Source organism: Brienomyrus brachyistius, chromosome 21 (genome assembly GCF_023856365.1).
Source record: "Brienomyrus brachyistius isolate T26 chromosome 21, BBRACH_0.4, whole genome shotgun sequence".
Lineage (NCBI taxonomy): Eukaryota > Metazoa > Chordata > Actinopteri > Osteoglossiformes > Mormyridae > Brienomyrus > Brienomyrus brachyistius.
This window is the reverse complement of record NC_064553.1, coordinates 19,656,947-19,680,315: the sequence shown is the minus strand read 5'-3', so window position 1 is coordinate 19,680,315 and position 23,369 is coordinate 19,656,947. Positions and strand designations below refer to the sequence as shown.

Below are 23,369 nucleotides of genomic sequence, written 5' to 3'. Positions count from 1 at the left end.
GGCAGTGCCGAGGGGGGTGGACCATCCCTACCAATGCTGTGGAGACACCAGGATTATTCCTGGCATCATGATGTGAGGAACCATGAGGTATGACTTCAGGTCATCTTTGGTAGTGATTCGGGGGACCCTGATGGCACAGCACTACATCGGTGACATCCTGCATCCACATGTCTTACCCATCCTGGTACAGTTTTTCAGCAAGACAATGTTTGCATGTTGAGGTCCTCCTGTGGTCAGCCAGGTCCCCCGATCTTTCCCCAGTAGAACAAGTGTGGGATCAGCTTGGACGTCAAGTCCGACCCAGTCTCAATCAGCAGGATCTCAAGGGCTAGTTACAACAGGTGTGGACCGACTGCAGGAGAGGATACAACGGCTATACGACTCCCACACCGTATTGCCACATTTATCTAGGCCATGGGGGGTACCACACCCTACTGATATGGGACCAGCAGTATGCCCATATTGCTATTATCCATCTGATCTGATATTTTAATCACTGAAATAGTCACATGACCTTTCTTCACGTGCAGATTAATTTAATTTCCACCACTCTGTCTGGGTGCTTAACTTTTTTTGTCACTGAGCATATTTACCCCTAGCTTACCCCTTATTACAGAAGGTAATTTATCTTAAGACAATTAAAAGATGGAAGTTAATGCATCTGAACCACTTTTGGTGAACTTTGCATGGCTGACTGCTATGGTCTGTGGGAAAGTATTACTCTTAATGCATAACGTTCAGAACAGGGTGATAACCAACCGGCAGAATAATTAGCAGGTTTCTCTGTCTGCTTGTACTAAATATTTTAGAAGTTTCTGCTTTCTTGTCCTATTTTACAAAGGTTTTCATAAATTGAGCGGAGAGGCTGGCAAAATAGATCTTAGGCTCTTCCTTTACACTCATGTTTGGCACATGGTTTGGTTCAAAGTTTTAATGCTTAAAATGCTTTACCAGCAATAAATTTACAAGTGACTGGTGACTGAACTGCAAACCAAAACCTATTTTGTAACAACTGATAAACAGCATATCTAACAATAGGTGCTGTGACTGAATATTGCATAAGTATTGCATGGTACAATTCTATGCAAAATCTTCTGTACACATTGTTCTCATAATTACAAGTGACAGTGAACATTGTTCCAATTAATATTCTTTCTGAAAGGTGACTCCACATTCAAAGAATGATGCCTTTTTTTTACCTGTCCGTGACATGGAAGAAATTTCACCTTACCACCTTAAAAAGCCGTATACTGGACTGTGTAAGGACACTATGCCCTAATTTTCAGTGTTCAGCTCATTTAGTTCACATGTATTACAAGTAATTAGCTTTTTCTCCTTCCTCAAGGACAGTAAATATGTTCTGTGCCCTCCATAGACCATAGGTAAAAAACGTTTTAGCCACTTTGGCTTGGCCTTCCAATTGCAAAATGGTACTGCAACCTCAGCTAAAGGGAGTTACTCCTAAGGTTTATCCTGTCCTTTTCAGGAGTGGCCAAAACGAAAAAGGAAATCTGAGACAACCCCAAGTGCACCCAATTAATACTAGATTACAACAAAGTGAAGTTTAATTCTTTTTCAACATGGGGAAAATACTTGTATCATGTCCTTTTCTGGCATACTAAATGATACCTAAAATTGCATTACAGTTCAGTTTATAATTACCAGAAGAATGTGACTGAGGAGGAATGGTGTTGAAGATGTATGACAATGTTCCAAATTAAGTCCCATTCAGGTATGATGCACTGCTTCAGCTGTGAGAATAAAATTAGTCTTGCAGTTTACTAACTGCACATTTTTTGCAGTATATACAAAGTTACTTATTTAGCGTCTTTAGAGGGAGCACAAGCTGTGGTGGTGGGCAGTCACCATATATGTGATTCACAGTGTGTCATCTTTATTACGCCCACCCCCCCACCTAGTCGCCGATAGTTCATTCCACCATAGAGTCTGAAACAAAAAAAAGAAGGAAATAAGGAATAAGGTTAGTTTTAGGGATGGGGAGACCGCTATTAATTTTGTTTACTTTTTATTTAAATGCTTATGAAAACTGGGCAATCAACAAGAACGTATTAGAGCACCATTTATCTACAACTTGTAAAAATGTGTTTTAGTCCCTTTGAGCAGCCTACTTACCTCCATGTATTAGCATCTGGATCATAGACTTCTATTGTTTTCAGATATGTTGTGCCATCAAAGCCTCCAACAGCCATTAACTGTCCATTTACAACTGCTAAACCCACCTGAAAAAAAGAAAGCAAAGATGAACATGTTGCATTTATATAATACCCAGCTTAGTTTTATATTTGTAAACAAGAAAAAACAATCCCTATGGGTGGAATACAGAAAAGGATCATCCATGAAGCCTAACTGGTATCCATAAATTGCCTTAACCCTCTGGAGACTAGGGACACAGTTTCACTGACAGGGGCACGATCACACATTTGTTTCAATTTCATGAACTTACACCATGGTAAATTTCTTACATATTTGTTTTGGCCGTAAGCTTATCTTCAATTAAATGTATGTAGTAAATATGTCTGATTAATGTTTAATTTGTAATTTGAAGTCAAAATATATGCAGTTTGGAACACTTAGAGAAACAGCATGAAGCTCTCACGTGTATGCATGAGCTATTCACACCTGGCCTAGGTGGCCCAAGTGTCTCACCCCTCCCTACACAGCTCTCCCCACCTCCACGAGACACAGAAAAGAATTCAGCAAGAGGAAATTTTCTTGTTTAGAAAAATTTATTGCAAAAAATAGAAACTGGTTTACAATGTAGTAAACCTACATATGAACACGGTCAACGTAATGGCATATACACACCAAACAAGCTATATACATGGAAGAGCGTTTTGCACATATCGTTCACTTTTTCATCTGCCAGCAGGGAACTTGCACTTTTGGAATAGGTGAACTGTATAATAAACAAAAATAAATATGTATAAATAAACATGCTATGGTTACAATGTAGGGGTTTTTGTACCCAAAATTGAACACGACAGTACCATCTCACATAAAGCCACAAATACCCTTAAACATACTAAAAATGAATGTGGATCAAAAAAAACTGTACTGCTTTTCAAATTGTTACATTTTGGAATTAGTTGCTTTTATGTACCTTGAAATAGCGTGATCCTGTCTGACCAATGTTCCAAGGTGCCCTACAGATCAGTCTTCGTCTCTGTAAATGTCGCAAAAAAAAATATGTGATAACAGCACAACAACAAACAAACTGCATTCCGGCCATTAGCAGACACGTATACAAAACAGTTATACCAATACATCGCACAACAATGCTAACTCAAAACTAACAAAACGTGATGTGCCTATATGATTTGTCTTTCAGATTTTCAAAAAATTATGACTACATTAGTGAAACTAAAATAGTAATGACTAACTAGAGAAAGAGCAAAATATAATAATAAAAACTTATGATAAGCACATGTACACTAAAATTGTTTTTATAACTTTACGCATGTATCAAGTAGTATGTTAATAAAAATGCACTTACTTGTAGAGGTCATCAACAACTGGATCAAGCCAGTTTTCAAAATGAAAATTCTTTATCGGTGTTGCAATCTTCTGGCGCACATTAATCTTCATTTTCACTTTCCTCCACCATTTTCCAAAAAGCCAGAGGTGCTTCCTGTCAATTCATAAGTCTTGCCATCTCATCAGAGTGAAAGGTGTTCAATAAATTTAGTTTCGACCTACACCACCTTTTATTGTGGTGAGATAATGGAGATAAATCTGGATTGTGTCACCCCCACAGAAACAACAAGGGTAATTACCATGCATTACCATGGATTTACTATTGAAAATACATTGTAAATACATGGCAATGTGGTTGTTTACAATGTAACCAGAGATCCTGAAGGTGAGCATGGTACGTCATGCCCCCAATAAGGGTAAAATGAAGGTGACATGGTTCACATTTTTTGCCAATTTAATTTAATTTAATTAAAAAAACTTTAATATATCTGACAATCGACATTTTGAAAAAACTGATTACGGATTTTTTTTTCTTTTTGCGATTCTACAAAAAGACTTATAAGTTATAAGTATAACTTACTTGTACTTATAAGGTAAGTTATAGACAAATAGATGGGAAACTAACTACATCTCTCACAATGTGCTCATCCCCAGGGGGTTAATTAATTTTGAATGTATGTACTGTATGCAATAACCCATTCAAGGTGCTCCTGTGCTAGCATGCTCTGCTGTCTGGGAGAGGTTCAAAAACCATCTGATTCTGTCCAGGTCAAATTGTATGGTACAACATATCCTACTTCTATCATATCCTGACATAAGTAGGTGTGTAGGAGCAGCAAAATGGTATTTAAACAGGGACTTATTTCGGAGGATTTTCCCAGAAGATTGTGGGCATATTTTTTAAATGAACTGATAAAACATTCCCACCCTTACCATGCCATCTCTGCCTGCATTGACAATTAAATAATGGTTAATTACCAACTCAGGCATAAAGCATAGTCTGTATGCAATAGCACATTTTAATCCTGGATATAATTTAGGTGCAATTTCTCAGTTCCCAGTCAATTTAGATATATAAGATTAAAGATGTTCTATTGATCCCAAGCAGGATTTTTGGAAAATAATGCAATTACCCTGGTGATATCATGCCAGCTCCACATGAATATTGCAGCCAAGAGTGGAAATGGAATCCACAACCAAAGACTTTTTGTCCCCAACAGCTTTTCATTGCAGCAAATTTTGCATAAAACATTGTTTAAGTCATACCATCTTGGACTCCAATTTGAACCTTACAGATAAATCAGCGGAGGGAAAAAAGGCAGAGCTTACACCACTTCGCCGAGATGTCATAGCAACCACAGGAGACCACTGGTTTGTCCTAGGGTTGTAGCGTTCAGCGCTGCTAAGCTCAGTAGTGTCATCTCGACCCCCAACAGAGTAGATCATGTCCTGGTAGACAGCACAGCCTAGGTGCTTTCTGCGCGTTCCCATGGGAGCCACTGTGTGCCATCGGTTTTCTTGTGGATTATACCTCTCCACTGGATGAAACATAAAAACATACTAGGTTAAACAGATTAATGAATGTAAACCTAATTCCAATTCATTGTTGAATGACTTTCACACATCATTTCCTAGCATAACTGACTTTTTTTAAAACATTACATTTATATCATTGCATGACAAAAAGAAGGCCTAGCGGACAGAACAATGAGACAAAATGCTGCTGTATGATTTTTGACACCAGCAGAGGCTGATTATTCTTTTCGGTAATAATGCTTTGCTGATCTTAGTTGGGTTGGATGGGGTAGGTTCCAATACTCACTCTCTTTTTCAATGTTTTGCAGATTGCAAAAACAACAAAATCTAAAAATATAGAAACAATGGAACTGCCACGCTCGATCGCGGGCAGAGCGGCGATCGTGCGGGCGAGCAGGCAGAAACGGGCAGACAAGCCGTAATAAGGGCAAACAAGGGGTTTATTACGAGTAACGGGGATCCGGGGCAGGGAACAGAAGACGCCAACTAACATCAATGACAGACACGGGTTAGTACAAATCAGGAACTTAAATACATGAAACAAGGCAGCAGGAAACAAGACACGACTGGGCACGATCAGGAAATCACACGTGGGTAATTAGGGGGCGTGGCACACACGAGGAGCGGACGGAGCGGGCGTCACAGCAACATACAAATACTGCCTGCTTGAGTATTCAGGTATACAGAAAACTTGGAAATATAATCTTTTAAATTCCTAAGCATTCAGATTTAAAACAGCACTTTTGTTTACATTCTAAATATTTTCCGTGCTATAGTTTCATCTAAATCATATTTAAAATTAAGACGGAAATAGTAGAGGGTCTCAAATTAATTTAATATTTAATACTGATAACTTCCATTGTTAAACTTTCACTGTACCTGTGTTGAGAGGGGATGTTCCATCCGACCCTCCCACAGCATAGAGAAACCCACCCAGAACTGCCACAGCAACACCCAGCCTCCTGGTGCTCATTGAAGCAACTCGTGTCCACTTGTTCTCTTTTGGGTCATATCTGGAAGATGGTACAGAACATAAAAATGAATATCCTCGATATTGTTGGTAAAGAGAAGATTAAGTTTCAGCATTGTTGTTCCTGGTGGGAATGAACACAAAAAAACAAACTGGAATCTAGACTATTTGGAAATTGCTGGACACAACTGGATAACTCAATTAACAAGCTGTTAGCAGGCACAACTGAGTATTGATGCAAGTCCCATGACCTTTCTACAATGTTGAGGCAGGACACTCCATCTTGGCCACCAACTGCATACAAATAGCCCCCTAATACAGCTACCCCCACACTGGTTCTACAGGTACTTGTAGGGGCCACATCACTGCTCCACTGATTCGTCTTGGGGTCATATCTGATGAAATAAGAGCACAAAAGAACATAGCCCAATATTTAGTTTTATTTGCCACACTGTTCTTTTTCATTACTAGTTTAAACTAAAAGCAAATTATGGCTTATCTTGGTTGGAAAATGTCAAAAGATTTGTTAAAAATAATTCAAAGTAGTGTTCGAATTAACAATAAATCCTAAATGACTAAAACACAGAATAATTTACATACAGGCATTTTTATAACAGTGGAATTTAACTGGGAAATCAAAATAATATCGCACACAGATTTATATGTTTTTGTTGGGAAAGTTCTACACCACTTTGGCGTGAGAAGGATAGAACCTGCTAGTTTTATATGACTTTCAATGAATACAAGAAGTCAATATCTAGAGAGATATGAAGGAAATCAATGTTAGTGTTACAACTTAATAAAATTACACTACTTACCCTTCTTACTGTTTAATATGCCAATTTAAGAATTCTAACAATAAAATGGAAAATTATATTTAATCAAAAGAATATGAAATATTTTCCCAGGTTCCGCAGTGGATGGTCTGATGGTGAAGTGAAAAATGGCAATCATTTAAAAAGTCTCAACAAAATGTATAACTTCAAGCTATGTTTTGATAAGCCACACTATACTAAGAACAACTAAAGAGAAATGAGAAGGAATTTTTAATAACAATGAGCATTTAAAAACAAACTGAATTACCTCTCCACACTGTTTAGATAAGAGGAGCCATCATGACCGCCAACTGCATAGAGCAGATCATCCAGGACGCTCACACCCACTCCGCAGCGGCGTTTGCTCATAGAAGCCACCATGCGCCACTCGTTGGTCTGGGGATCATAGCGCTCCACACTGGAGATGGCATCACCACTGCACCAGCCCCCCACTGCCTCTCACAGACACACAGAAGACACACCTTGTCACTGTGCGTCGCTTCACATCACATGAAAATGTCTTAATTGTTCATCTAACACACAATGCTTAGGCTGTGGCTCTAACCATCCTCCCTCCCACCTGCAAACAGGACTTCCCCACATCGTATCGGTTTCCGAGGCCGTGTTCGCGGGCCTTGCATTAAGGGTCGCTCCTGAGGCAAGAGCAGATAGTTCTTTGCTTCATCAACAAGGTCTCTGTATTTGGGGGGAAAAGGACAGTTGCATTATGGAGATTCAAACAGGAAGATTTTGCACACTGAGATTGTCAAAAATGCACTGTTACATACTTTTTCCATGCTATTATGGAAAATTGTTTGTTTCCAATGCTTAACAAGAACAAAACATCTGCAGTTTATGAAATAATGGAAAAGTAGTAATCTGCTGTGTGCAAGAACTTTTGACTGGTAATATAGGTCTTCCCTACATACATGCAGGGACGGATTACGGACCGGGCCAGCGGGGCCGCTGCCCAAGCCTTTGGCTTGCTCACTGGGGGCTTTGGGTGCGGATGCTGTAAAGCGCTTTGAGACAATGTAATGTTGTGATAATGCGCTATATAAAAATAAATTTGTTGTTGTTGTTGTTGTAGCCCAAAATAATTTGCAACGCTTATCAACAATGTATTTTCGTTTGTCTATTTTAGAGGGCCTACATTCTTTGATCCTCTGCCTACAAGGGCCCCTGACCTTACAGGGAGGGCGTTTGGCTGCCAAGGGCCCTTGAATTGTGGTGGTTGTTGTTCGCGAGGACCACCACCACATTTTGCCCAGGGGCCCACACAACCCATAATCCGTCCTTGCATACATGTATATAGTCTTTGTTGGGAACTTTATGCTTTATCGCATCTGTAAATTGAGCATAAATTGCCTTAAAAAAAGGCTAGAAACTGCATTTGTACAACCCTGAACTACAATAAAAGTAGCTTAATGAAATCATTCTTTGAAACATGCAATATAAACTGCTTTGTGTTTAACAGACATGTAGTGAAGTAGCTTCCATCCCGGCCACACAAGGGGGGACTTTTTTGACCAAGCTACCATTATCATATTTTTCTCATTTTTCATATGCAACACAAGTCTTCAGAATGATACTTGAGAGACTTCAGTCCTAATTTCCTCTGCTTGACTCACCGGCATTCCTCATCACTTTTGATAAGGGGATCCGATCCCACGGTCCCCACTAGGAACTTGGGGCTCAGCAAAGGCAGGCGGACATGCTGGAGCACCTGGATAAGGCATGGGAGTTACTCATTCTCCTTTGACTACATACAGGGTGATGTTTTAAATTGAGATTCAAAATGAGCACATTTAGAGCTTCTCTTAGAAAGTCAGACAAATAGAGATGGATGAACCACCCAAGAAATTGATGCTGCCAGAACAACAAAAATATATTCTCTGGAACTTGCTCTCACTTGTACGCATGCCTGTTGGACAGTAAGATAAGGTAAAGAGAATTTACCCATGGGGATTAATAAAGTATCACTATTCTATTATACCAATTCTAACATTGATAATTCAGATGAGTTAACAAGTGTATATGTACGAAAGAGTGTTTACTATGCCCCCAAAACAGCCCACTCTCAAGCTCAATGGACCTGCACAACCTGTGAGATGTATTCTCTCTCAAGGGGCAAACATGCAGTTTCCACAACTGCATCTGGCAAGGAAAAAAAATATATACTGACAGCCATTAATGCAAGGCAAGGTTATTTATTACTAGTAGGTCCTATTCAGGTTAGCAGGGGAGTGGTAGACAACATTACAGAGTCTGTGATATTGACACTGACAAGAGGCTTCTATACTGCCTGTAGTTCATATTAGTAAATATTATTTACATGTAATAAAGATTTTAAACAAATAACTGCAATGTTTGGGTCATACTGTTAATTGAATAAATAAGCCTCAGTTGACTCATTGGCAGATTTTTATTATGGTCCATTCAGTGACTGGTATAGACACCCCTGCTCTATAATATTGAGACCCCCCCCCCACCTCTCCAGTAGATCTTTACTAAAAGCCCAACTTTGTGTGACTTGTCTCAGTGGAATCAGGTTGAGCAGATTTGCATCTACGGCTGTCCTTTGAGGTGCCACCACTAAGTGATACTGTTTAAATTTTAGTGTGATTTGTCTCAAAACACAATAGGCCACAGATCATGATCTATACAATGTAGCTATGAAGTACGGAAAAAGATCTATTTATATTAAAAAAAAAACACTGTTACTGTGTTTTTTTTTTATTGATCTTTTTCATATTTCATAGCTACATTGTATAGATCATGACCAACTAAAACTTGATCTTCATCCACAAACCATTTTTGTGAAGTGGTTATAAGATTTAATACATTGAATGATAATATTCATAGGGTCAGGTGTCTTCTGCAGTCACCCTTCACTTTAATGCTAAGCAAACTTGAGTCATCACGCTAACAAGGGTCTGGCAGCGGCGGACTGGCCCCAAAACCATAAGTATTCTCAATCCAGGGAATACAATAATCAACTCAACTAACAAAATAGGTCACTACACACTCAAACATCTACCCCCCCCCCCCCGAAATGTCCTTCCACTTCACCTCTGAGTATTGCAATGATACTCTTTTTATATATAAAAAAAAAAAAAACTATTTCACTGGTTCATTTCAATCAAGCATCCTATTATCTTGCTTCATTTTCCTGACATAGAAATTTCCAGGAGCCTGCTTGTGTGCCAGTGGGCTAAGCATCTTACCTGGGGCAACTGCGGCCGGCGTTCCTGGATACTGTACTTAACCCAGGCCATGACAGCATTAAACACCTGCTCTTCGCTCCGTACATTCAGCTCATCGCTTGAGATGATATCGATCAGTTGGTTAGCAGGAAGAAGCATGAACTCCTCACTTTCCATTACCTATGCATAACAGATATAGTATATTACTCAGCTGGATGGGTAACAATGTAGCATTCAGTTACCAAAAGTAATGCACTTCAGAAATACAAGTGTATCTGCACTTCCAATGGATGCGAAATTAACTGCAGTTCCACCGAGACTAGATGCTGTCATAACAACCAACTTGATGTAATTAAGATCAAGACCAAACCAGCAGGTTCTATGCTTCTCACAACAAAACTGTGCAATGGAATTACTAGGACTCCTTCTCATAGCATCATTTCCCAAAATCACCAAATATATAACTTGGTCACTATCGGTATATGCTCAGACCAATCTATATATATATATATATATATATATATATATATATATATATATATATATATATATATATATATATATATATATATATATATATATATATATATATATATATATATATATATATATATATATATATATATATATATATATACATATATACATACACACACACACACTCTGTTACAAAAAACTTAAGCACCCAGAAGTAATGGTTCAATTTGGATATAATTTGGTACATGTGCAGACCAGCGATGAGCATGTAAATGATTCGATTTGCAAGGAGTTGGCAAATCGAGTCGCCAGTCACAGAGGAAGTGACATCCTGTGTCTACAGTCTATGGACTGCCTACGTCATGTTCAGGTCCTCCCGTGGCCAGCCTGGTCTTCTGATCTTTCCCCAAACGAAAATGTGTGAGATCAGTTCGGGCATCAACTCAGACCCAGTGCCAATCTGCAGGATACTGAAGATCAGTTACAACAGCTGTGAGCCGACTTGCCGCAGGAGAGAATATGACGTCTGTACGTCTCACTTCCGCATTGTATCACCACGTGTATCCAGGCCTGGGGGGGCACACCCTACTGACGTGGGATCAGCAGTGTGCCCATACTGCCAACTCTGTTGTCCGTTTGATCTGATGATATAATGATTGCAATAGTCACATGACCTTTCATCATGTGCAGATTCATTTCATTTCCACCACTCCGTCTGGGTGCTTAACATTTTTTTTTGTTCACTGAGTGTACCTACTTTTGGTTCTAGGACCAAAATGCATGCAAAAAAAAAATAAAAAAATAAATAAAAAATCGACCACCAAAGGTGCCCACAAATGAAAATCTGACTACCTGAGCATAGTTGCATAAATCCTGTATACGTAAAAGAAGGTGGCAAAGCAGGCTTTTTCCAAAAATCACAGAATGTTACATAACAGTTTTAACTATGTCCCCAGACTTAATATACACAGGCCCAATATCAAGTCCAAATGACCTGCACAACGTGCAACATATAATCTCTCTCTCAAGGGTATGCATGCTAAGATTCCACAAGTACACCTGGCAAAGAAAAGAGATATATACTGACGGCCACTGATGTAAGGTTATTTATTACTAGTAGGCTAAGAAGGTAAGTCCTATTCAGATTAGCAGGGGGAAGCAAACAACTAAGTCTGTTATACTGACACCGACAAGAGGCTCCCATACTACCCAAAAAATACCTAATCGATACTTAAGTTTAAAAGAAAAAAAATGAAAAGTAGAATTCAAAATTCATTACAAACACATGAGCTGCTTAGCTTGTTAAAAATTCAGTTCTTGTTAAAAACTGTATAACAAAATTAACATCGTAAAATTACTTCTTGACTCGGATGCAAAAAAAAGTACCATGTTCTTATTACAATGCTAAAACAATGTTATGATTATGACTTGTGCGTAGGCTGAAGTGGGAGAATAATAATTATTTGTGGCAAAGAAGGTACACTCCAAAATGAAAGGTACAGTAAATAAATAAACCTGTAACAGTTGTTTATCATTATCAAATATTATGCACTTTACATAACTATACTTTTACACGACTGGCACAATACGTCTATATACATGAGCATCACCACAAACCTGTGAGTAATGCACTGCACTGTGAGCAATCTTATGGCACTACCATACTAAATGCGGTCCATAGTTCACCAAAACGTTATTATGCAGCATGCGATGCTTCTGAGCACATAACTCCTATGTAGATACCAAATGACAAATGCATTTTATGGCATCTTAAAAGGAAGTAGGTTCATTCAACATGTACGATAATCTACACTAAATATTTCAACAGTATTATGAGAAGCAAAGGTAAGTTAAACATAAAACGCATGATAGCAATAGAGGAAAATCTCTCCAAAAACCAGGCATTCAAACTCCTCTTGAACTTAAGAGGCATGGTTCTGTCACAGAGGCTATAAACACAAGCTACCAGGTCTTACTTCTTGGAAGTTGTGCTGGGTGAACTTGTCAGCTATGCGCAGCAGTTCTCGGCAGGAATGAGTGTCAGCGAAGGCACGGATTCCCAGACAGTTGGAGGGATCGAGCTGGCGTTTGAGGAACTCGCAACAAGCCTCCTGGATCTCAGCCAGCTGCAACAGGCAGGCAGCTGGCAACAGTGTCTGTACATTACCCTCCTCCACTGTGACCTGTGATGTGTATGCAAAGTCAATAAGCAGCTCCATGGCACGCTCGTCGATGTCCCTGATCACCACCTCTGTCTGGCGGCTCTCAGCTAGTTCGCCCGTGAACATGGCTCGGAAATAGGGGCTGCACGCAGACAGGATGACCCTATGAGCGTAGATCTTCTTCGTGCCTACCACCAGCACCACATCGCACAGCTCTCTGTGTTTACGAAGTAGGTTAATGACCTCCAGGGTCTGACGTGGGTGCTTGTCCGACACATAAGGCATTCGAGCTGGCTGTGGGACTCCTTCAGGGAGCTTGTTTGGATCTCCCAGAGTGCAACGGCTGGTGATGTCCATCCCGGTGGTGTCTGGGCGTGTACTGGTACCTCTTGGGAGTGTGGAATAAAAAGTCACACAACATTAACGTACAAAACAAGGTTAAATATTTAAGAAAGTCTTAAAATTCTCATGTATTAATGAAGAGAATTTCCAGTCCAGAGAAACAAGAAAGGAAGCCAACTCAAAGAAAAAAAAAAAAAATATACTGATTTTTTTGGAATGGGGGGGTTACAAAAAACAGGCAAATTTAGATTAAATGGTAATAAAAGCACAGAAAAGGTAAGATAAAAGCAATACTCTGTTTACAGCCCATCCATCCATCATCCACCACATAGCTGGGGTTGGTTCACAAGTGCAGCAGTCTATGCAGGGATTCCCAGACCTCCCTCTCACCAGCCACCTCCTCCAGCTTCACCGGGGGAATACCAAGGCATTCCCAGGCCAGCTGAGAGATATAAACTCTCCAATGTGTGTTGGGTCTGCCCCAGGGTCTCCTCCCAGTTGGACATGCCCAAAACACCTTCCTAGGGAGCGGTCCATGAGGTATCCTAGCCATCAGCTATGGCACATCCATCTCATTTGGCCTTTTGCATCAAAGAAAGTGCTTAACAGGAATGCCTCTATGCATGAAAGCTACAAATTCAGCCATTAAAACAAACTAGATTTGGTGCCGTCAGAAATAGCAGCATTGTATGCCCCAAACAGCCCTGTCATTTGGTCCACCCATCTAATCCGTTCTAATCCGGTCTCACACTCGCCAACTTGTACTGTAATAGAATGGATCACTTGGAAATGTACAAGTAAATAAATGTTGTATGAGTGTTGCATATTTAAGACACCGCTGCCTTGTTCATTCTATGTCACAGCACAACCCTAGAGAGCACAGAACGTTTTGATGCTATAGAACCACATAGTGCGTAATGAAAAGTGTTGTGGCAAGCATGCTAGTCATTTTAATAAGGAAGATGACAGATGTACAAGTTTCTCTTTTTATTAAGGGCTACTACTGGTTTAATACTAGAAGCGGTACGGACAGTGAAGCCAACAATTTAAAAAACACTCACAGTTACACGCGAATAAAAACATTCGCACTCCATGGCAAACATTATATGGTAATTGCCATGATTGCAATGTTAATTATTCATATGTGTTTTGGGTATAACGTGCAATGAACCAATCAGAATGGCATTTCACCTCACCTTTAAAAGGTAGAGGTGCATACAATGCTGCGACCTTCTGATGGCTGTATTTTAATGTTCCACCTGACTTATCTAAATATCTTAAATGCATTTTCAGCGACCCAAATGTCCTTTCAATTACATAACATGCAATTACATAACATAACATGTCTGATAATGAACTTAAAAAGGTTTTTTTAATGATACTTAATATATCATCTTTACTTAATATATATCATTCCTCTTTTGGCATTTCATTAAACAGTATGATTACGTGAAAGGACCAGATGTACTCTATAAAAAAAATGTATATAAATAAAAAATTTGTACACTTCATGCGTCTATCTGTGTCAATAACGAGTGTCGTGCACCCGCACGTTTCCAAAACAGCCCCCTAGTTAGCTTAAATAATGCCCCACTGACTTTACACATAGTATTTTTTGGTGAAAAGCACAATGACATTGCGTTTCCTTAAAATACGAACATGCCAACAAAGGAGCCCAGCCATGACTAATTTAACACCAGTCCAACTAGTAGAAAGCAGGAACAAAATCATTTGCTATTTTGACGACGGGCACACCGCTTCGTGCTGCACTTCGCACAGGTGGAAAATGGAGCCTTATGACTAGGGCTGAGAATCGTTCAAAATTTTACAGTACCAGGACCATAATACCTTGATTTCGATACCAGTTCCTGAACAATACCAATATATTTTCTTTGAAGTTTCATCAAAAGTTTGAAGTGGGATTACACCCGTTACGGATGCAGCGTGTATCTCACAGTCAACGTGCAACACTAGAGAGCCCTGCCTATCACATTCATCAGATCTTGCTCTGTCACTTCTATCTTGTCTGCACTCTGGTAAATATTCCAGTGCATCAGGTACCCAACTTTTGGTAGTACGAGAAAGTACTGAAAGTACAGTATTTCAAAATGTTTGTTTTCCACTTCGCGTAAAAACTGGTACCCACACGAATGATATTACAACTCAAGGCAGGGTATTTTATACTGAATTTGCGAAATGGCTGTAGTATATTATAGGGCAGGACGATGTGCAATACCAATACCAACATTGCATGTTATACACATGCAATTCTTACATCGCTAGTCAGCTATATGAAAATAAGGCTTTTTCTTACTTTCAATTCTGTACAGACATTTTAGCGTTTCGCTAAAATAATTTTACTCATAGAAAAAAATTAAACTTAGCAAGCTTTGCAATTTAAAGTAATTACTATTTTATAGATTCTTGTATATTTAAAAATTAGTTTACCTCGGCTGCTTTTGTATGAGCGCGGCATCTGTTCTCCAAGACAATCGTAATTATTTTCATCTTGCACCTTGTCCATTAATTCAACATAATGAGACACCTTGGTGAGCATTATCCCTTCCTTCTCAGTCTGAGAAACAGAAGGTGTAAGCATGTGAACTGGTTGAAATGCATGTCTCATAGTCAATGCGCGACACTCGAGAGCTCCGATTTTACTTATACGACCTGGCCAGCAGATCGTATCCTGGTAATAAGCACTGGCATGTTTCACCACCGGCGTGGGGAATATATGGAGACAGAAGCAAAAAGGTATTCAATCTTATTGAGGTACAAAAATGATTTAATTTTCTCTGTCTGTTTTTCTGCACTTTCACGTAACTTCCATGTCAGCACCAGTGGTTGTAGTCCAGCAATCAGCAAGTTATCACTGTAAGCGTATCCACAGTACCACAGAGGAACTGAATTGGACCGAGTTTTGATGATCATGTTCACACACATGCATACACACAGCAATTCTTGCTTTCTCCGGGTGTTTCACGTGATATACGACGATGTGGTCAGCCACTATATGGGGAGCATATTTGGGCATAAATGAGGGGCATATTTGCAAGTTGTACTGGTGCGCCTATTTATTAAATTTAGCTGTAGTCTGAATGGTAGCAGCCTGGAAGCCTTGTGATGCTACACTTTTTTACACTACATGACAAAAACAACACCACACATGTAAGCCAGTTCACAGGCTTCACTCTGGGCATACGTTTTTCCCTTCCGGCCTCTATGTTGTGGCTGTGTAACGTTATGTTAGACAGTCAATCACCATCAACTTTAGGTTTTTGCACAAGCATGCTGCCTGATTATTAGCTCATAGAAGCTGAGATTTACTGTTTGCGTGTCAGAATTAAGCATCGAAAGAAATAAATTTTTTCAATCCTCGATTGAAGTATTTCAGTCAGTACCACAAAAGTACCAAAGTTCAGTACCCAACCCTACCTATGATTCATAGGTCATTGTAAAAGGTAGAATAAATGGACTACTAATGAAACTACAACCCCAAATCAGAAAAAGTTGGGACAGGGTGGAAAATGTGAATAAAAAAAATAAAGCAGTAATTCACAAATGTCCCTTAACTTTTATTTCATTGCAGACAGTATGAACACAAGATAATTCATGTTTTTTTTGGTCAACATCATTTGATTTGTAAATAAACATCCATTCTTGCCATTCAGGCTTGCAACACATTCCAAAAAAAGTTGGGATGGGGGCAATTCATGGGCAGTAATAAGACATAATAACTAAATAATGATGTGATTTGAAACTGGTGATGTTAACAGGTGATTGCAATCATGATTCGGTACAATAGCAGCATCGAGGAAAGGCCTACTCCTTCAGGAGCAAAGATGGGCAGTTTGCCACCAAGTGCGGGCAAAAATCCTTGAAATGATGAAGAAAAACGTTTCTCAAAGAAACATAGGAAGAGATTTGGGCATTCCTCCCTCTATAGTGCATAACATAGTGAAAAGAATCAGGGAATCTGGAGAAATCACCGTGCGCAAAGGCCAAGGCACAAGCCTAAACTGAATGGCCGTGATCTCCGAGCCCTCAGACGGCACTGCATTAAAAACTGTCATTCATCAATAAATGATATAACTGCATGGGTTCAGGACTACTTCAGGAAGTCACTCTCAAGCACTACAGTACGTAGTTACATTAGGAAATGCCAGCTAAAACTGTACTGTGCCAAAAGAAAGCCCTACATAAATAGTGTCCAGAAGCGCCTGGTCCATTGGACTTCTCTGGGCTCGGAGGCATCTGGGATGGTCCATTGTGCAGTGGAAACGTGTATTGTGGTCAGACGAATCGGTTTTTCACATCTTTTTTTTGGAAGAAATGGACGCCATGTGCTGTGGACCAAAGAGGAAAAGGTCCATCCAGACCATTACCAGATACAAGTCCAAAAGCCAGGGTCTGTCATGGTATGGGGTTGTGTCAGTGCCTTCGGCAAAGGTAACTTGCACTTCTGCGATGGCACCATCAATGCTGAAAGTATATCTCATTTTTGGAGGAACAAATGCTGCCTTCAAGACGACGTCTTTTCCAGGGACACCCATGCTTATTTCAGCAAGACAATGCCAAACCACTTACTGCAGGCATAACAAAGGCATGGCAGCGAAGAAGAGGGTGCGGATGCTTGACTGGCCTGCCTGCAGCCCTGATTTGTCTCCTATAGAGAATGTTTGCCGCATTTTGAAACGAAAAATGCGCCAACGAAGACCCCGTACTGTTGCGCACCTAAAACGTTGTTTGCAGGAAGAATGGGACAAAGTAACACCTGCAACACTTAGTCACTTGATTTCTTTAATGCTTAAACGTCTTTTAAGTGTTGTTAAAAGACAGGGGAACTGTACAAAGTGGTAAATGCTGTACTGTCCCAACTTTTTTTGGAATGTGTTGCAAGCCTGGATGTTTATTTACAAATCAAATGATGTTGACCAAAAAAAACATGAATTATCTTGTGTTCATACTGTCTGCAATGAAATAAAAGTTAAGGGACATTTGTGAATTACTGCTTTATTTTTTTTATTCACATTTTCCACCCTGTCCCAACTTTTTCTGATTTGGGGTTGTAAATGAGACAGACATGCATAGCAATTCTTATTATGGTTCTTATTATAGTATGGTTTAAGCAATGGACTATAGGGGTTAATGCACACCACTTGATTTTCAGATTACGTATTTCTATTCATCTTGTTAAGAACTGCACTTTGTCCATTCACTTCCAGTGACTGCATGCGAGCGACAGTTATTGATTGTGAAGTACATATGCAAACATTCAAATAATAATTGAAAGTCGATTGTGAAGCAAATCATAGGGTATGCAATGGTTGCTATTAGAGATAGCACCAATCTGATACCTTCTACCAGTATTTGGCCGATACCAGCAAAAAAAAAAAGCTGTACTGGATATTGGGGGGGATGGTATTTGGTATGATGGTAAGTCAGAATCCAGTTTTGCTACTACCAGAATGGGTGAAATATATAATATAATGGCAACAAGATACACTAAACTTCAAATTGACAAACATTTAAGAAATTAACAATAAACTAATTCAATCTTTCAATTACGAGTGCGCTTCCCTATCCATTATGCCACCACTGTCCACTGTTTGAAGATTACGTTTTGATCATAAATTCAGCCACCACACAGCCTGGATATTTCAAAAACATTAAGAAGACACAGAACAGGGATCAGCATAATGAAAATCTGACAGGATGTCTTACCTGCGCATTGGCTTTCTGTCCATGCACAGAAAGTACAATCTTGGGTCTGTAACCCGTCAAACTACCTATAAAGCAAAGATAAAAGGTTAGACAACATGAGGACACTGACGTTCCTGGAATACATTTTATTCTTGCATAAATAAAATGCGTAATAAGAATTGCTAAGCAACTTTTTCATCACACAGCAGTTTTTTTTGCCTCCTGAGTTTTAATTGAAGTGATTTTGCGAATGAAAATACTGATGTATAATGAAAATATTATTATTACAAGCCTACTTTACACTCCCCACCACTACAAAAAAATGTGACGATTAAGTTCTATAATATAATTTTTGCCAAGTTCCGCACAACACATTCCGCCAGCTCGCTACTCGACTACTATCAATGAAATTTGCCGAATGGGGAGGGTAGCACCGAGAAAAAAAAAAAAAAAAAAAAAAAAAAATCAGTATAAACTTTATTACAGAATATTCAGAAAAATTACCTCATACCTCACAGTGCGAGAACTACTGAGCTATATAATGTTTCTAGGAAGTTTGAACAATATCCATGGAGTAAGGTTAGATAGCAGATGATTTACAAGATGGTGGGAGCAGCCTCCATTTTCACCCTCTGCTGCCCTCTGACATGCAGTTACAATTTTGAGTTCCTTTTTGGTCAATCGTGGTGAAGACTTTCAGGTGTACATTTTAGTGATGAACTCATAAGGAAATTTCTGACTGACACCAATATCTGATAATTTCAAAAACATGCCACCGATAGCAATAAAGATTGTCTGGGGGGGTTCTGCTAAAATAAGTTTAAAGGGACAACCTAGACAAATTAACTTCATTCCACAAATATGAAAGTATGTATTTTTTGGCAAGAAAACAACTGTCATTTTAAAGCAGTGGTTCTCAAACTCGGTCCTCTGGCCCCACTGCCCTGCTTGTTTTCCTGCTATCCCTGCCCCACACACAAGTCCCAGCTGTCTTTCAGGTTCTGATTGACTGAACACACCTGATCCAGGTAATCAGCAGTGTGTAGGGCAGGGATAGCTGGAAATTCAAGCAGGGCAGTGGGGCCTGAGGACAGAATTTGAGAACCACTGCTTTAAAGCAGCAATCAAATTTGATTTGTTGAAATGTTTTTAGTAGATCCTCCTCGTGAAATTTTAGCTGAGCAATGCTTGCAAAATGCATTTCTAATGTTTTCACTAACATTTAAATAATTTCACACAGCAGACATTTTTCTAACTTTAGTACACAGGTATGCAAAGCAATATGGATCACCATTTTAAAGGAAATCATCAGCAATAAATATCGGTTCAGTTTTAACCATCGGCCGATGGCCAATTGTTGCTGTATCAGCCAATACCAATAGTTGGCCAGTACAATCGGTCCATCTCTAGTACATTTTCATCCATCTTTTAAGTGATAGTAAAATCCATCAACAAAAAACAGAGTAAATAGAATAATAAAGAAAGAGAATTATCCTGTTCACAATAATAAAACTCCAAACATCTCATCTCTCTCTTTGCTGTTATTAAACATTGTTGTTGCAGTTTTAGTGTGATTTGTCTCAAAATTGGGGTACAGATTTCAGCAGGATCAAATCATTTTTCGTCATCGGTATGCGATGCTGCATCTGTTTTTGGGCAAGCTGTCACAAAATTATCAGTTCCAGTACGTCGCGGATACAAAGCCTATGCAAAGTTTGAAAATGATCCATCGAATAGTTTTTTTTAGTTATGGTCTTAACAAGAAAGCGTACTGAATAATTAGCCATAGGAGGAATGGAATGGTCAGATTTAGAGCAAGACGCCGGAAAAGATTAAATCTGCAAAATGGGTAACAGGATGTATTTTAGCGGTGTTGTCTGTATTATAAATTACGTGACACGTTACAGATACCGAGAAACTTGACAGATACCGAGAAACTGAAACACACACACATACATACATACATACATACATACATATATATATATTGTTGTGTGACTAATGCGTCGAAAAATATAGAAAGGATACGTAATATATAAAGTTTATAACAAATATGGTACTAGGTAAAAATGACCAGAAAACTGAAATACAACGTAACTAACAACTCAGTTTCTTTGAATAACAACTAAACAAGGACCATTGTTAAATACATAGTGACATTTTAAAAGGGGCGTTCTTAAATTCAGAAATTAACTGCAATTCCTGACACCTAACTGTCAATTAGTTTTAAACACATATCCGTTTAATGTGGTAGCACGCACCATTTAGCCAAACCTCCTAAACTGCGACCAACTTCTGGGGTAAAGAGAACGACAACGGAATATTAATACAAATCGGCGTGGCAAAATAAGTTGGCTAAGTTGTATTATCAGTATTTTGCTGCTAATTATCTTGTTGCGTTTAAAACAACTGAAAATCTCCTGCCGCAAATAAATGCTTGACCAAACGTTGTCAAAACGTGTAGATATTTAGAAAACCTACCTTACACTTTCATTTAAATATTTGCAAACAGCAGACGAGGCAGTACCACTTTCACGACAAAATATTCAGCAAAATGGAATTCTAAAGAACCTTAATCGCACAAACGGGAAATGTGCACAAAATATACGGTCCCCTAACAATCGACACATCGAAAGTACATGGTTCCACTAATACGCCCTACAAATGCAAATGGATAATGAAAAGACATTTGTGATTAATAAAAATAAAATTATTTGATCTATATATACTTATTCTCAGTTAACGTAAACGATTCTCTGTATATTTAAAAATGAAGTTCATAAACTGTGGTCTAAAATGTATCACGTGACAATAGCGTGTTACCTTACCCTCAGTCCGTACCGAAACCTTTCTATTAGGAAACGCATGATTACTCCTGGGTAAACGTCTTGAACTGAATTTTTTTTGGAAATTGGTATAAAATACGACTGAATTCCCATAGAATATAAAATGACAATACATTTATGTATTAGCTCTTGGTTCAAAGCTCGATTTAAAAAAAATCAGTTGGATACCCCGCGCAGGACGACATTTTATTATTGATTATAATCTCTTTTGATGCAACCACAGCAGTATTTTATAATAATTTTACGAGCTATTTTTTCATAGCAATCTGTAGTGATGATGTTAAGGAACAACCCAATTATCAGCGGTACTATGTAATCAGGGTTATCTTGGTTATCACGCTACCAGCTTTATTTCTTTATTTTATGACTAAATAACAGGAAAACTAAAGGAATATGATGTGATACTCGTAAACAATATGGGAATCTGAGAGCAGGGAGGAATATATCCTCTTAGAAAAAACAATAACATCGGTAACAAGTAGATGCTGTCCTCTTTAAACATAGCAGACCTTGGCTACAGTCATTCTCCTAAAAACCTCAAGCAGGGCTATGTCCTATAACTTAACTACTCATCAATACTTTAAAACAAAACAGTAATAATAAAATAGATTTTTTAAAACGTTATCCCAGATGGGTGCAATTTTACATACATTTGTCTAAGTTAATTTGATTCAATGAATTCTTAAGCATAAATTTAATATATGTAATCATTTAAGCTATTTTAGAATTGTTAGAATTTAGTGATTAATTGTCATTGTTGACACACCACAGCACACCGTGCACAACAACAAAATGTGTCCTCTGCATTTAACCCATATGTGACAATGTGACATAGCAAGGGGCAGCTAATTCAGCGCCCGGGGAGCAGTGCTTGGGGGCGGTACCTTGCTCAGAGTACCTCAGTGGTTTTTGTGGTTTTCCATGATAATACACATATTAAAACATTTAGATTAAGTAAAGAAATGAAAACATTTTCTAATTGCAACATAATCCATCCACTATATAATGTAGTGATATGGATGTCAAGTTACACAGGGATGCATTTTCCTGTTGCAGAATTCCCAAAATATCGAATCTGCATCGTTACTACATCACTTATTACATGTGAAGGACTTAGAAGAACCCTACATGGCTATGTTCTTTAACAAGAATTCTGTTCTTCAGTTCTTTCAGTGAAGGCACCTCCTCCTAACATTACCAGAATGTCGAATGAGTATAGCAATGTTCATTGGTTTATGAATTTCACAACAGATTAACTTGATGTTCATGCTACATATGGAAACCTATTTACTTATATAAAGTTACAAAAACACCATGATATAGCCTTCATGCCACTTTCCTCTAATTTCAATAGGAATATTGAGGGCGTGCAATCTTGGTTGAAGTATAATTACATATTTATTGGTATAAGGTAGACTGGGAAGTGGTGTGCAGTTCTGTGGGTTAGAACTCTGTGCCTGTTCCTGGAAGGTCACCACTTCAAGTCCTGTGATCAGTAGAGCCCTTTGGACCCTTGAGCAAGGGCTTTAGTATTGCTAAAGGGACACTCCTGACTCTGTTATCTATCATCACTGGTACATTGTTTTGGACAAACATATCTGCTAAAACAATAATGAGCAACTTTTTCTTTCTTTGCTCAGTTGAGTTAGAGATGGATTAACTATACACAATAACATTCATCACAATTTGCAAGCCATGACAATACCTGGTTCCCTCAGCTGTGAATAAATGTGTTTCTCAGGACAACCCAAATGTTTTGCCTCCTGAACAAGAAAAATCATATGAAACATGTTGTCTATGTGTATATAAAGAATATC

General features: G+C 38.7%; 1 protein-coding gene across 5 annotated transcripts; it reads right to left on the bottom strand.

The window, feature by feature from the left end:
- Positions 1-1,547: 1,547 nt before the first annotated feature.
- Positions 1,548-21,334, bottom strand: klhl20 (kelch-like family member 20). 5 transcript variants are annotated; one of them, XR_007384488.1, is made up of 13 exons: positions 21,188-21,334; positions 18,728-18,792; positions 12,476-13,049; positions 10,044-10,202; positions 8,448-8,542; positions 7,397-7,512; positions 7,085-7,268; positions 6,253-6,396; positions 5,911-6,044; positions 4,825-5,033; positions 3,515-3,649; positions 3,122-3,184; positions 2,729-2,917 (listed from the first exon to the last, which is right to left on the bottom strand). XR_007384488.1 is itself a non-coding variant. In XM_048990155.1 (12 exons), exons 2-12 carry the CDS (start codon positions 18,748-18,750, stop codon positions 1,863-1,865), a joined length of 1,830 nt encoding a protein of 609 aa, XP_048846112.1. In that variant the 5' UTR covers positions 18,751-18,792; positions 21,188-21,334; the 3' UTR covers positions 1,548-1,862. The 5 variants fall into 5 exon arrangements, 2 of the variants coding, with proteins under 2 accessions (XP_048846112.1, XP_048846113.1); XM_048990155.1 differs by lacking the exons at positions 2,729-2,917; positions 3,122-3,184; positions 3,515-3,649 and adding exons at positions 1,548-1,947; positions 2,134-2,240; XM_048990156.1 differs by lacking the exons at positions 2,729-2,917; positions 3,122-3,184; positions 3,515-3,649 and adding exons at positions 1,548-1,947; positions 2,134-2,240 and having other exon boundaries at positions 21,193-21,301.
- Between the last annotated feature and the right edge of the window lie 2,035 nt (positions 21,335-23,369).